The 16,187-nt window shown below is 36.5% G+C and overlaps 1 protein-coding gene across 1 annotated transcript; it reads left to right on the top strand.

The window, feature by feature from the left end:
• Nucleotides 1-2,141: 2,141 nt before the first annotated feature.
• LOC140742648 (leukocyte surface antigen CD53-like) lies at nt 2,142-13,638 on the top strand. Its single transcript, XM_073073596.1, has 5 exons — nt 2,142-2,258; nt 4,011-4,199; nt 12,194-12,352; nt 12,607-12,810; nt 13,274-13,638. The coding sequence occupies exons 1-5, from the start codon at nt 2,196-2,198 to the stop codon at nt 13,340-13,342; spliced, it is 684 nt and encodes a 227-aa protein (XP_072929697.1). The 5' UTR covers nt 2,142-2,195; the 3' UTR covers nt 13,343-13,638.
• Nucleotides 13,639-16,187: the final 2,549 nt, after the last annotated feature.

The raw sequence follows: 16,187 nt of genomic DNA, 5'->3' as shown, positions 1-16,187 counted from the left end.
TCAATATTATGTCTTTTTTTTTTGCCTATGATGAATGCGGATAATATTGGAAAGCAATCCCGAGGAAGGCAGGAGTTCTGACTATCATATTATGAACATCATCGGAAGATGTTTCGCTATGGGAATGGGAAGTCGCAACGAAAGAAGCTTGAAGCGCCATACTTGGCGCAAATTGTAAAGGGATTTTCGTCTCGTGAGGGGAAAAGTGAAGGTGTACTTTGGGTTTGAAAATCGGTATTATCTTCCACCAAATCCGTCTCTTCTGCGCCGTCTATTTCTGAACCCGACGCTATGCGATCGCCTAGTACAAAATCGTCACTAACATCCATATCAGCATCACTGCATTTTGCCTTTAACAGGTATTCTTCATTATAAAGCTCCTCTTATAACTATTGCTCAATAATTTTATCTTTAAAGCCATTTTTGACTTAAACAAATAAATTGATCACATTAGAATAAGTAACTACCTACGTGGAATCTCTCATACTCCCAAAAAACTTTTATACTCACCAAAACGTGATCGCGCGTAGTTATTACCACAACGAGAGGGGACGTGGGTACTACGTGTCGAAGGAGGAAGGTACAGAGACACCTGAAGACTAAAGACTTGTATGTGACAAGTTATGACCAATAAATAAATTCACAGAGTCTCAGAGACTCCAGATAGGTAGCTAAGTGTTAATTACATAATACCTAGTTTATCTATATGTCTATCTAATTTTTAATATTTAATTAAAGAAGTTAGAGACACACGAAAGTGATTAGTTCGTCCTTTAATTAATTGAATTGAAGGCGGCAATTTTCCATAGGAAATTAAATCGGCTATATATCATAGATACTCTTATCGAATGAGAATCCACTATCACAGTCGAACATTCATGACAATACGTAAGCCTGGGTTTATAACCTCCGAAAAAAATATATTTTCGGCGCTATTGCTTGGTAATTAGGACTTTTGTGGAGCTCTTATCTTTGTTGCTGCCTGTTGTGTCGTCTGAACCGTCGATATGATTTTTAAGGGTATTTCCCTACGGCCGCTGTAATGATAACACATTCGTCATTATTTATTTTTTGGAAGTCTATCCAGTTTTTACTAGACGTCGACGTCGGCCACGTGCATTGGTCAGCGTGGGCGTCCAACGGTGCTTAAGTATATACCCGTCTGATACGAAAAGTTCTAGATTTGATTTCTGGTTCTTTCTCTGCTCGTTGAGGATTCTTTGGTCAGTGATAGCTCTTAAAGTCATAGGATTTCGGTCGCCTACACTAAAAATCCGAGATTTGAACTCCAGGCACCCAATTCTTATGAATGAGAAATATATTTCTCGCTTGTTTTCTCAAAAAGGAAAACATTATAAGGAAACGCATATACAGAAGTATCTGAGTGCTGAAAAATCTTATGTGGTATATAAAAATATTTCAAAGCGGGTGTAACTTTTTAATCTAACAGGATCTTATCGGAATGATTATTTAAAGTTATTTTAATGTGGACTGAGCACGCCCCATTTCAATTATTTTACCGGCTCAGGCACCAAAAGATCTTAATTTTTGATATTAAAAAACGCCACGCCCACAAGCCCCTGCAAGCCTTTAATTCTAGTGTAGGTAGCACTCAAATCATAGTTATGTATTCACTAATAATGGTGGGCTAGGAAAGCACTCCTTATTTATCCATATAACTACTATCGAAGAAAATGATTGTTGTCTTCAATCCAGGGGACCGTAGACTTTCTGCGATGCTTTCTGCGATGGTGTTTATTTTCTGCAAGAAAAAGAGAGGTGGTTAGGGAAAGGTTTTTAAATTCGTCCATTTATGCAATGCTATTGACCGCAAATGAATGAAAAAGGAAAAATATGACTCAGGGTATGGAAGAGGCATATGTTCAGCAGCTTACTAAAAATGGCTCAATTGAGCGAAACAGCCTGCCTGAGATGAGAAATGCTAGGTCTATTAGTGGACTCCTAAGTACTGATGGATAAAGTCTTCACGTAAACCTTGCACTTCTTTCAAGCAGCGGTCTTCATCATCAAATTGCTCCAGCTAATGGTACGTTGCTTTAGCTTATCAATAGTCATTGTTATCGCAGTTTTATTTACAGATATTGTATATAACTACGCGTATCCATTATTGCACTAAAAGGCGAGGCGCCTCGCGATGTAACGTTCGTTCGAAATTCTGTGAATAATTGCCAAAAATGTGTATTTGTCTTACCCAAACTGTGAAATATGTGCTCTTCCTCGCTAATTTACTGTTTTGCGTAAGTTTCTATTTTTTTATTTGGTGCATTTCTTCTTAGATAGGTATATTATATTTGGTTGGTATTGCCAATAATAATGTTTATTTTATCTCGGTTTGAATTTGAAGGTTTTCTAAAGGTATTCCTTGCTGTAATGATGTGACCTAAACTAATTGCCACGCAGTTGCCGGGATTCGTAACCTGGGTATTGGCCTGGCTAGCTGGACTATTTTTTTAAATTAATTTAGGCTATTCGTCTAGCTGGACTAAAATTTTAAATAATTAATTTATATTTGTTTTTATCCTGGGTGTTTCTTTATTTGTCTTTATATGTGTTCGTGGCACCCATGATACATGAAATTGTACCTACGTATTGTGGGCGATGAGTATAGAAAGCATTGTTTATTTCTTTGCTTTATCATAGTGTCAACAATTATTAAAGTAGATATGTCTTAACAAAAGTAAACATGCCTTAGTTCGAGATGGATTTAATCCGATTAAAATGCATTATATTTTTAAATCAGCTTTTAAATTTCAAATGTAACAGATGAAATTTGTGGGGAATTTCTGGGCAACTTAGAATTTATTATAATCGGATCGGAAATCGTACATGATCCATTTAATTTTAAGGTTTGACACAGTGTTTTGTTTTTAATTAACAAAAAATAACTAAACATGTGTTTGACTTAAAGGCAAAATTCTTATTCCCTGCGAAGCATGTGTGGTCGACTCTTGGTAGGAATAATGACTTCCTGCGGTCACATCACGTCAGTATAGTACTAATATCCTCATAAGTATCTCAAACATATTGTTCCATTACTGAGCACATGTTTCTATTCTAAATAAGAAGGGTTTGTGACCATAATCAAAAAAGAAAAACATCGCGATTGTTTTGGGGCATTTTATTTGATATTCTGGAGATGCAATTAAAAGAACACACAAAAAAACAAGCATTTGATAGCTGGAGGATGCATGACAATTTAAAAATTAAAAATAGGACTTACTTAAATTCTCTACGTACTAAGAGACGGAATCCGGAATTAATAAATTCTTGTTTGAAGGATTTTTCACTTGACTAGCCTATACTATGGTTATGAGTCGGGAATCCCTAAACCCCCCATATATATTCGTGGTAAGCCATACATCTTGATAAGAATGACTGAATCATACTACAAAAAAAACTACAAAAAACGAAAGTGATAAAAGCATAAAGCTAAATTTCATGGATGTAGGAAATTTGATAATACAGATGATAAGGATAAGGGCTCTTTGACTTATCTACTATCAGGTATATATAAAATAAATGCACGCGGCTTTATTTGAAAACAGATCTCTGACACGTAACCCGCCATGTAGCTCTATCAGTGAAATACGGATTAGTGGCCATATTTTGATATTGACTTGGCCTTCCTTGGGATATTGTCAAAATCTAATGTTTTTTTACAACTTAACTTAAAGATTAGGTAAACGGGCTAACTGAAGGAAAGTAGGCACCGTCTCCTAAACATTTTAGTACTAACTTCGCGAAATGTGCTAAAGTATTGATGACGTTTAAAGAACATTCTATTTGCACACTTTAATCATACAATTAACATTGTCATTAATTTGAAGAACAACTTTGGTTATAAAGTTTTAAAAGTGTTAAATAAAGAAAAAATATTAATATTGACTGTCTAACGAATGAAACTAATATATTAATAAATGAACGGATTGTGAATGGATGGATAAATTAAATATATAATTCTTAGATAAACAAACGTTGTATTGGATCAGTTGGCAGGACTCACCCTCATCGGGCTGGGTATTGCGGTCATCGTCCAACTGGCAGACATCGAGATCCTGCAGGAGACCGCAATCCGAGCAATCCCGATATCTGTGATCGTATTGGGTGGTGTTATTTTCCTCATCGCATTCTTCGGCTGCTGCGGTGCCATCAGACAGAGCAAATGTTTTCTCTTGATGGTAAACCTTTTCACTTTCGGTTATGATTCTCTGACTTCTTTATTTTAATAGTGCTATGTATAAAGTTGATTTGACTTGACACTGACTACTTTTTCCGCTACACCTATTTCTACCTAATAACAGCAGTGTAACTAATAACACACGTTTAAAAGGGTGTGGTAAGGGAGATAGACTTTTCCGAGGCGTTCCAGCTTAGACCTCAGGGGTAGCGGCGCATCTTCGGCCCATCTCAGGTAGGAATATCTAATCCAATCTGGGGTTGATTACAGAGGGCGGCAGTAGCCACTTACCATCAGGTGGATTGCATGCTCGTCTGCTACTCCTATATTATTAAAAAAATCACCCTATTTTATTCTGAATATACCGATATGCTACAGCACTAGAATATACAGGAATGAATGAATTTTTCAAATAAGCCTTTAGGGCCAAATCCGAAACTATAAGGATTAGCGAAAAATGCTGAAAGGAGTTACGAGGCCGATTTTGATAAAAACTAAAACTGCATCATTACTTTTTTAAAATATCTTTTTCCTTAACCGGGAATCGAACGAGTTCATTTTGAAAAAAAATACACCCTCTATATTATTCCACTATCTGATAGTGTCGCTTATAAGGATCAAATTCTGGGAAGTAATGTTATGTGACAAATTAAAGGAAAAGGAAAATTTTGAAGAAAATACATAATTTTTCATACATTGGCATACTAATCCTTAAGGATTATACATAACATATGACTTATGTATTGTTCTTTAGAACTATACATAAATCAAAACATTGAAGAATTTATTGGTTAATCAACTAATTTTTCAATGTTATGACCATGATAAACGGCTTAGTATGAGAACGTAAGTTGGCAACTAAGTTCCCGCCGTTTGTAGGATCTATTTTGTAATAAACTTAACTTTAATAACTGATTAAGTAGTAAATTCTTATTGTTTGTTATTTAAAACTTCGTTCCAACGTTAAATATGATTTTCTATATCTCTTTGTTTAGTAATCACACGGATTTGACTCGAAAAAGTCATTCTTGCAATCTGTCAACTTTACAACTGTATTAAACGAAACTCCGTCCATAGCAAGTTAAATCTATTATAATGGTCCTAAAAATAACCTCAACTAAGTCGAATCGAACATAATAATATAAATTCTTAGAGAACAAAACGTCCGCTTTGGAATTATTTGAAACATTGAGCTAAAAAAAATGTTAATACGCGAAATGTTTAATATGATCAATGGCGGGAACTTAACTGCCAAATGAATATGAAAATATATGTATTTTCTTAAAATTAAGGCTTTTCCTTTAGTTTGTCATTTATGTTATGTCATATTTATGTCATTACTTCCCAGATTTTGATCCTTATGAGGAACACTATCAGATAGCGGGAAAAATATAGAGGCTGTATTTTTTTTCAAAATGACCTCGTTCAATTTCCGGCTAGGGAAAAAGTTATTTTAAAAAAGTAATGATGCAGTTTTAGTTTTTATCAAAATCGGCCTCGTAACTCCTTTCAGCATTTTTCGTTAATCCTTATAGTTTCGGATTTGGCCCTGAAGGCCCATTTGAAAAATTCACCCTGTAGGTATACTAAAAACAGGCTATTTATACTTTAGATTGGTATCTCGTCCCTTCCGGACAGTAATCACTGTTAATAAAATTAGTAAATCGCTATTCAGTACATATATTAATAAGGGTTCTGTAGGTAATCCAATTTTGGCGAACGTCTGTCGTAAATTTGGGAAAAAGCGTTCAAATACACTTTCTTATAATACTTGGCATTTCTGGGATAATATGTATATACTAATAGATAACTTTGCAAAAACTATTTAAATATTTAATACGCACAACGAACTTGGGAAACTTCCATCTTGTTTTTCCATCGAAAAGCGCGCCGAATACCACTTGTCTACATGACAGCTAGTGTTGGCCATTCACTGTAGTGATGTGTCTAACAGTTCGGCCATCCTGCAATTCCTTCGTCCCCGAAGGAGATTGGTTAGAATAGCGCACCTTCGATCTGTTCGATACTGGACCACTTTGATATGTTGCAGAAACATGTTTTTGACGTATCCATCATATCATAATTATGGGAACCCCTAAAGGCTGTCACAAATAATGAGTCCATCTCAGCACTTAAAATCACCAGCTTCTTACAGCGGTGTCGAATAGACGCCCATTACGGCAGTGTCTAAAATAAGCCCCTCGCAGCAGCGTTGGATAAATGCCCCTTACGGCAGTGTACAATGTACGCCCCTTACGGCATTGTAGAATGTACGCCCCTTACGGCATTGTAGAATATACGCCCCTTGCGGCATTGTAGAATGTACGCCCCTTACGGCATTGTAGAATATACGCCCCTTGCGGCATTGTAGAATGTACGCCCCTTACGGCATTGTAGAATATACGCCCCTTGCGGCATTGTAAAATGTACGCCCCTTGCGGCATTGTAGAATGTACGCCCCTTGCGGCATTGTAGAATGTACGCCCCTTGCGGCATGGTAGAATGTACGCCCCTTACGGCATTGTAGAATATACGCCCCTTGCGGCATTGTAAAATGTACGCCCCTTGCGGCATTGTAGACCTTGTTACAGAGATTAAAGTTAACAAACCAACCATTTAAGCCCTTAACGGCGTTTTCTCATAAAGCTAATAAAAGATATTTAAAGATTAATTTATTCATCAGTAATATTACTCTCGTCGGATGACACACATCTGGCCTGCCAGACTTTCAACTTGTCACGAGCCACTATATTCTGATATATTCTTTTCCCGTTCTTGGTGGATGTAACTTGATACCGGTCATTAGGTAACACAGCTGTCACTTTGTAAGGTCCGGCATATCGTGGTACTAATTTACCACTAGTTAAACCAGGTTTTAAAATCCTTCGTTCCACCATAACCATGCAACCCACTTTGATTGGCTTGGGTAACCGTCGACTTTTGTCGTATCTTTTTTTCATTTGGGATGCATTAATATTTATTTTCTTGGCCGCGTCTGCCCTCATCTCTTTTAGGTCTGTTCTATAAACTGAACCTTGAAGGTCAGCTGCCAACCGTGGTCTCAAACCACACAATAATTCTAACGGTGATTTACCAGTCCCTTGACTAATAGTAGAATTTATGCCTAACTGTACTTTGGGGAGGTGTACATCCCACCCTTTTTGTTCATTACCCATATAAGCTGTGAGAGAGCTAAGGATTGTGCGATTAAGACGTTCGACCTGTCCATTTGCTCGGGGAGAGGCCACTGCATTCAACACATGTTTAATACCCTGATTTGTACAATATTTCCTAAACTCATTTCCCGTGAAAGCAGTGCCTCTATCACTCACTATTCGTGCTGGGTAACCAAACACCTGGCTTAGCTTGTTTAGAGAGGTTATAGCACCCTTAGCATTTGCACTCGTAACTGCCTCAAGCCATACAAATTTTGTAAATCCGTCTATAACGGCAAAGATGTAAACCTTACCATTGCTTTTACAAAAGGGACCCAGATGATCCACATGGAGAGTCTCAAATGGGATAGACACCCTTGGAATAGGATGCATTAATCCTGGCTGCTTACCGGTAGGCTTTTTGGTAAATTGACAACCTATACAACTTGCCACATATTTGCCAATAGTTTTCCTCATTTTTGGGAACCAATACTTAGCTTGTATAGACTCAATACATTTTTCAAGTCCCAAATGTCCATTGTTGTCATGATACATTTTCATAATATGCCATCTTGCACTCTTAGGTAACACTGGTCTTGGACCATTATCGGTAATTCGACATAACAATCCATTCGAAATCTTGAAATTTTTAGACAATCCATCTTTTTTATTCTTGTTAGCGTTAAGTTCTAATGTCAAATTCTCAATTAACCCTTGAATATCTTCATCTCCATCTTGCAAAGCATTAATAAAATCTTTCTCTTGAATGTGGTGTACCAATATAGGGTTTCTGCTCAGAGCATCTACATGCAACATTGAAGCCCCCGGTCTGTGTTCTACATCAAAATCGAATTCCTGGAGATCAAGCCACCATCGTGCAATGCGAGGCGACAAATCCCGTTTTGACCAAGCTAACCTCAATGCAGAACAGTCAGTCACAACAGTGAATTTGAGTCCTGAAATGTACACTTTATACTTCTGTATACTGAAGACAACGGCTAGCGCTTCCAGTTCAAAACTGTGATACTTAGCTTCAGTTGCAGATGTTTGCCTGCTTGCATAAGCAACAACTTTCCATTCATTATTTTGTTGGCGTTGAAAAAGTACACCACCAAGTCCTACTTTTGAAGCATCCGTGTGGATCTGCGTATCACGTTCTGGACTATAAATAGTAAGGACGGGATCAGCAGTCAACATGTCCTTTAAGTGTTCCACAGCTTCTCTTTGATCAGGTCCCCAATTCCAATCAATTCCTTTTTTTGTTAACATTGTGAGAGGTTTAGCTATGGTCGCAAATCCTTTTATAAATTTGCGAAAATAACTTGCTAATCCCAAGAATTGCCTAAGTTCGTGGACATTATGAGGTGTCTTGAAATTAGCTACTGCATTTATCTTGTGCGGAGCTGGACGAATTTTCCCCGCAGAGATTAAATGACCAAGATATTCAACAGTCTCAGTCAGAAAACTACACTTATTTCGTTTTAACTTGACACCTGCTGCATTAATTAACTTAAAAACATTTCTCAGATTAACTAAGCACTCATCTACATTTTCCCCCCAAATAATAACATCATCAATGTACACTTCAGCACATTTATGAATAACAGGAGCTAATATTTCATTCATGGCCCTTTGGAAGACTGCCGGAGCATTGCATAATCCAAAACTCATCATTCGATATTGGTACTGACCATCGGGTGTAACAAATCCAGTAAATGGTCTGGATGGAGCTGCTATCTTAATTTGATGGTACCCATTTGCCAAGTCTAAACAACAGAACACCGATTTGTTTACTAATCTATCCAGTAAATCTTGTATAACTGGCAAAGGATATCTTTCCTTTTCAGTTATTTTGTTCAGTGCTCTGTAGTCTACACACATGCGATAACCTCCCTCTTTCTTCTTAACTAAAAGCACAGGGCTTGCATATGGTGATGTAGAGTTTTCAATGATTCCAGCTTGTAACAGGTCAGTAACAATCTGCTTAACAATCTCTCTTTCATGAAATGATATCCTGTATGGTTTATAATTTATAATCTTATCTTCAATCAGTCTAATAGTCATTTCGATTTGACAATTTCCAAGTTCCATGCCATCACCAGAGAAACAGTCCTGATATTCATTAAGGACAGACTGTAGAGTCAAATGCTGATTTTCAGATAAATGACCCCCTATTTTGGGTGCAGTATTTTCTTTACATGTATTAAGTAAGTCAGCACGAGCAACACACTCTTCACTCTTAAGAGACATTGCTTCATTAGTCATATTGACAAGTTTTATAATTGCCATGCCATCCTCACTTCCAACTTCTTCACCTATAATATTCTTTTCACACCTAGGTTGTCTTTGCTCACTCTGTCTGACCTTTAAAATTCCACTTGCCATAGGTTCCGTTCTTACAGTAATTTTATTAATACCCGGATTCAATGTTACAGAAGTGTTAGGATATAAGCGTACCTTTTCTAAATTTTGACATAATTCTGCAACTTCCAGCGCCATTTCTTTATCAAAAACATTTAATTGTGTAGATGTTTTGACTACTACAATGTTTGAAGCTTCGGTATATGGTTGCCCTACCAAAATGTCAAAATCTTGTACTGTATCTGGTACAACATAAAATTCAGTTTGTTTCTTAACACCGTCAACTGTTAAACATGCTGTAGTAATTCCCTTTGGCCAGGTCAAAGCATCACCATATCCTTTTATTACAATTGTGTCATTGGTTGTAGTCTTCAAACCCAACTTGTCACAAACACTTTGTTTGATTATATTGCATGAGCTTCCGAAATCTATAAATGCACTTGCCGGCATCTCATTAATAAATACTGACTTAAAGTATTTACTATCAGAGAAATCAGAACTTACCGAATGAACTTTCCTTATAGTTTTATCTTGTAAGCCTGTTGCTCGTTTTCTACACTCTTCTATATTGTGGCCTTTAATTTTACAGAAAGAACAATATTTCTCCTGATTTTTCTTTCGATAACAAGTTGCTTCAACATGGCCAGGTTTATTACAAAATGAACATTTCGTTTGATCTTCCTTATGTTTCCTAGAACGATGACATGCAAAAGCTTTATGACCATCCTTGCCACATTTAAAACACTTGAGGACCTTACTCGAGCTGAGCTTGCTTGTGTCTGTCTTTGTTTCTGTACTATTTGCATTCATAAAACTTGCCAAATATTTCAGTAGTGAAGTTGTATCTTGACAACCAGCTGACAGAGCTCCAACTTCTAAAAGCTTGTCGCCTAAAGTTCCAATGATAGCCTGAGTAATTATATCATCCCCTAGTTGACATGACATACCAATACTTAGTTTGTTATAATAAAATTCAATAGGGTTTTCAGACGGTAATCTTATTTTATTAACCAAATCTCTAATTTGAGTCAATTTGTTTCTTGTGAATGGAAAAGCTTTAATCAGTTTTGCTTTCCACTCACTCCAGCTCATCTCATATGATGTTTGCTGCTCATACCATCCTTTGGCATAAGCACGCAACTTTGAAGTACAGCTACAAATTAAGGTGCGTTCATCCCATGCATGCATTTTAGATATACCTTCTAAATTTCTAATCCAGTGTTCTATGGAGACAGCAGATTTTTGGGGGTCAAACTCAGGTATAAAATCATTTCGACCCACATAGCGCACAGCTTGCATAGAGTTTCCAGCAACATGAGGTGAGTGTTCTCTATTATCGTTATGTTTCCTTCGCAGTTCACAGACAAGGCCTTCTAAAACCTCAATGCGGTCTTTACTCCTTTTCAATTCCTTTCTGTATTTTTTCTTCTTTTCCACATTACGTTCACTTTCTGAACTTGAACTACTGCTGCTAACTGATTTATATCTTCTCTTATGGCGACCCATTTTAATTGATAATTAAGTATTCTTAATAATTATTTTTGTATTTTTTTTTATAGCAAAATATATATTTTAGTTAAATTAATTAATAATGTTGTCCAATGCAATAAATGAAGTTTAAATTTCAAATGAAGCTGAAGGTTAGGCGCAACTTATTTTATGTTAATGTTCTTGTACATATTATATAATATATATATTTTCTTTAAAATCATAAAAAGCACTTTCATCAATCAATAATTCAGTTTCTTTTCTTTTCCACAAAATGTACTTTCACTAATCAATAACTCATACTAATTATACAGTCAATAGTAAATAACATGGACTAATCTCACCGAATTCTCAATTTGATACATAAGACGTCCGCTCTAGCATGCAAGCCAAGACAGTCATAATCTGCAGTCAGCAAGCAACACCCTCAGCATGCCTTTTTTTTTTCAGCGCGCGTCCGCATCGACAGACATGTTCAAACTTGTCAAAGTTTTTCCCATGATATGATAACATGAACACACATCACAACTCGATACAAAGTTATTCACACGAACTAAATTAGTTTGATATAGCAATTGTAGCACACTTATTGCATCCATTAATTGTTAGTAAAGTTTTAATAAAAGTATAATTAGTTTTATAGCGTCATTCCCGCAACCAGTAGGTATTTTAACATCACCTTTACACTAATACCTTGCCAACTTCACCACTATGCACGTGAGTACTTTATTTCACTTCTGATTTCTAATAGATAACTTTGCAAAAACTATTTAAATATTTAATACGCACAACGAACTTGGGAAACTTCCATCTTGTTTTTCCATCGAAAAGCGCGCCGAATACCACTTGTCTACATGACAGCTAGTGTTGGCCATTCACTGTTGTGATGTGTCTAACAATACAAACCTTACTTGATGTTGATGCTACACCAGTGCTCATAGTGTAGCATAACTAACATCATATAAATTTCATCCTACATTCTGTGTTTCAGTACTCCATAATCTTGATGCTGTTAGCTGCGGGAAAATTGTACCTGGCAGTCGTGCTTTTCCAAGGGTTAAGCAACGTCTACGAGTTAGTAGAGGACTGGATCGGCGTAGCTTTCAACAATAACAGTATGAGGGAAGCATTCCACTTCATGGAAGCTACTGTAAGTGTTGCATCTGATTAGCCATCCTCTTATCCTACTTAACGAAGCGACTTTGGTTAGTTTGGTACCATTGCCTTTAACTTTATTATCTTAAGCTTTAATGGTGAGGGAAAACAACGCGAGGAAGGAAGGAACTAGCCTACATAATTAAGGCAGTACTTCTTTGACACCGATTTCTTTTAACAATAGAATTCTTAAAGTGCACACATACATAATATATTTTATTCTACTGTAATAACTCTCGTTTGTTCCAGTTTCGATGCTGTGGTACGACGGGTCCTGACGCTTACTTGGGCATTCTGCCCGACCTGCCCTGGTCTTGCTGCGCGACGCCCGCACCAGACAACACCTGCAGCCGGATAGACGCCTACTTGGGCTGCAATGGCCGCATTAGTGGCTACTTCGAGTCTTTCGGTGGAGCCATTGGTGGCGTTATCATTGCAGTTATTGCTTTTGAGGTAACTTTAATTATTTGACAATAGTGGAATTGTCCAACTTTCTTTTAGCTGAGTGATGTGATGTGAGGCGTTGCAACTTAATCTTCAGAATTTGTAATCCTCTTTAGATCCATTTGAAGGATTCAGAACTTTTAAGGAAGTTAAAGATTTGGATGATAACGACCACTTGGCATGTAGTACCTTCTTTATGGTTGCTACATACTGAGGCATTCATTCCACCTGATGGTAAATGGCTACGTCTTCCTATGTACGTGTACATTTGTACAACACCAGAATATAATATTCACTGCTTTGAAATAACTTTTGAGCGCTTAGAAGAACCCCATATCATCGGAGTATGCTTCAATATAAAATTTGTTAGATATGTGGACTATTTGCTTTTCTATTCAATAAAAAGTTGTGGCACTGAGTTTTGCGAAGTATAACACAAATATTGGTTGTTAACTGTGCTAATTACTTACAGATATTGGCTGTAGTTCTCGGACTCGTGCTGTGCTGTTCGATAGAAAATAAAAGACGTAAAACCGTGTAAAGATTAAAAGAGCAACAAAAAGACACAGGTGAAAAAAGTTCCTTAATTGAATAAAGTGTGAATGAAATATGTTTGGGGAGAAACTGTACAAAACATTTCTTCATTCAATTTTTTGAATAATTTTGCAATACAAATAGAACTTATTTTATTTACAGAGATAAATAATTAATTAAGTTCAATAGATGATGTACATTCTCTATAATAAGACGAAAAATGTTGTTCATAATTAAATGAAGAAATATTGTGTGTGTAATTGCGATAATTTTGTTTATAATAAGCCGCCGGGAGGAGACAAAATGTTTGTACCTACTACTATTAATATAATTATTTCAGAATATGCATTTTTATTTTTAAATCAGAGTAACGAAACGAAATTATACTTACACTAGGCCTCCTAACCCTCTATAGGCCCATTTAGACGGAGAGTTTCTCGTCTCGAAGATACGATTATCGAAGGAATATAAAATATTTTGTTCGTCTAAACATTCAGTCTTCTCGCTCATTGCCTTGGGCGACAATTTCCTCGCATAGAATATTTTTTTACAGTTGCTACCATGAGTGCAGTGTTTTAATTTTTAATTACATCTGATTTTTCCGTTTAATTAATTATTGTAATTAAATGGAAAAAGAAGAAAAGCTGTTGGGTTAAAAATGGAGAGCGAGAAGAAATGGTTTAGGAGCATCTAAAACTATGTTCCTTGAATTACTATTGCATAATAACTAAACTCGGATGAGAAATCTCGCACTGAAAACAATTCAAACTTATTTGTACGATACTCGTATGAACTTCATCAAATATGTCATATGAGATCATGTTTATATAAGTCGAGATTCTCATGAGCAAGAATCTCCTTACTATAATTTCGTCGTGTAAACAAACATAGACGATTATCGCCTGGCGATAAGTCATATGCGAATCTCGTATAACATAATCCTAGGCGAGATTTTAGTTCTTGCGTGTATGTAAACATTTTATACGATTATGTTACGGCGATTATTGCTTGTGATAGTTGCTTACGATTTCTCGACCCGAAACGTGCGAGCATCTCTCTCCATCTAAATGGCTCTTATGTCTTTAAATGTACCGCCCCTCATGTTACTCATCTGTAACGCCCCTTGTTTAATTCACTCCTTGAATTAATTGGAATATATTAAAGATATTTATAGGCAGTAAACACTCATAATCAGACAGACTGCGTTCCATGCGTGAATAATTGAGGGGATTCTTGACAAAATTAGAATCGTTACGCTACTATTGAACTTCTCCTTAACAAAGCTAAAGCCACGCCTATGATAATAATATATTGTAGGCCATGAAGAAAGTTGGCAGTGAAAATTATTTGTGCAATAAATTTTCACCCTGAAAATTATCCTAACGAGCGATAATATAACTAACATTCACTTATGCTTAAACGTCGAGTTCTGAGATAATTTCTCTTCAATTACACAATTTGACAATTATCACATTGTAATTACCTAAGTAACATTATTTATTTAGATTTTAATCCTAATTTAATTTTAGATTTTAATTTTAGATCCTGAGATTCGAATTATATCATGATAGGAGTATAATTATTGAGTATGTGTTGAGAGTATATAATTTCCGAATTATATTACTCAAGTAAGTACTTAATATTAGCAAAAACTTTAAAATCATCTGTACAGTAATAAATACCCACATAATCCATGAAGGCATTTATTTCAAAGTATCAACAAAAGTTGCTTAAATTACTTTTTATTCGTAGTTAGTAAGTTTGAATTAGTTCAATAGTTAGTAATAATCTTCGTCTTTGCGCTATGCATAATGTAACCAGAACGGCATTGTGTCCCAGCCTTAGAGGAGTGACCCGTCGCACCTGATCGGCCGCGTAACGGAACCTCTGACCGGTCCATCACAGACCAAGCACGGACAGAGAGATAAATAAATAATAGTAAAAAAAAAAACAAAAAAAAAACGGTTTTATTGCTAATCGAACCCATTACTGTCCCACTGCTGAGCACGGGTCTCCTCTCATAATGAGAAGGATTACGCCATAGTCCACCGCGCTGGCCAAGTGCGTATTGGTAGACTTCACATAATATCTTTGAGATTCTTTTTTTTTATAAATCTTTCAGGTATGCAGGTTTCCTCACGATGTTTTCCTTCACCGTTTAGCAAGTGATAGTTAATTTCTAATACGCACATAACTTTGAAAAATTTAAGGTGCGTGCCTGGGATTTGAACCTCGGACCCCTCGATCGAGAGGCCGAGTTTCTTAATCACTAGGCTGCCTATCACCTTTTTTTTATAATATAGGAGTAGCAGACGAGCATACAGTCCACCTGATGGTAAGTGGCTACTGCCACCCATGGACATCTGTAATCAACCCCAGATAGGATTAGATATTACTACCTGACGTCGGCCACAGATGCGCCGCTACCCCTAAGGACTAAGCTGGAACGCCTCCGAAATCTGTCTCCCTTACCACACCCTTCAAACCGGAACACAGCAGCACCTAATAAATACCTAATAACACTGCTGTTATTAGGTAGAAATAGGTGTGGCGGTGGTGCCGAGGGGTCGAACCACAAAGGGTTCTACCACCTTCTAAATCACTGCTGCTAATCGAACTAAAAACTAGAAAATAATTTTTAATGACAAAGAATTTAATATTACAGTAGTTCAAGATCGAACAATCAATCATAATGAATCGTCTCGCGAACTCGAACTCTCCATCCGCCTCGCTTTAGAATTTGTATATGAAAAAGGTTTTACAGCACCTCTGACGGTTAAATTTGAAAAACCGGTTGCTAAACATGGATATACGTTTTTTTACCACTCTTTTATTAGCTTGACTTATGTATG

Source organism: Epargyreus clarus, unplaced genomic scaffold (assembly GCF_041222505.1).
Source record: "Epargyreus clarus isolate Ecla_fem2 unplaced genomic scaffold, WU_Ecla_fem_2.2 ptg000001l, whole genome shotgun sequence".
Classification (NCBI taxonomy): Eukaryota; Metazoa; Arthropoda; class Insecta; order Lepidoptera; family Hesperiidae; genus Epargyreus; species Epargyreus clarus.
The sequence above is the reverse complement of the archived record's forward strand: the minus strand, read 5'-3'. Positions and strand labels throughout refer to the sequence as shown.

What these genes read in the sequence shown, in the direction of transcription:
- LOC140742648 (XM_073073596.1), top strand. Translation starts at nt 2,196, where the DNA reads ATGTGTATTTGTCTTACCCAAACTGTGAAATATGTGCTCTTCCTCGCT. An exon ending in TCGCTAATTTACTGTTTTGC is followed by an intron (nt 2,259 to 4,010) that starts GTAAGTTTCTAT and finishes GTATTGGATCAG; the next exon opens with TTGGCAGGACTCACCCTCAT. An exon ending in GCAAATGTTTTCTCTTGATG is followed by an intron (nt 4,200 to 12,193) that starts GTAAACCTTTTC and finishes TCTGTGTTTCAG; the next exon opens with TACTCCATAATCTTGATGCT.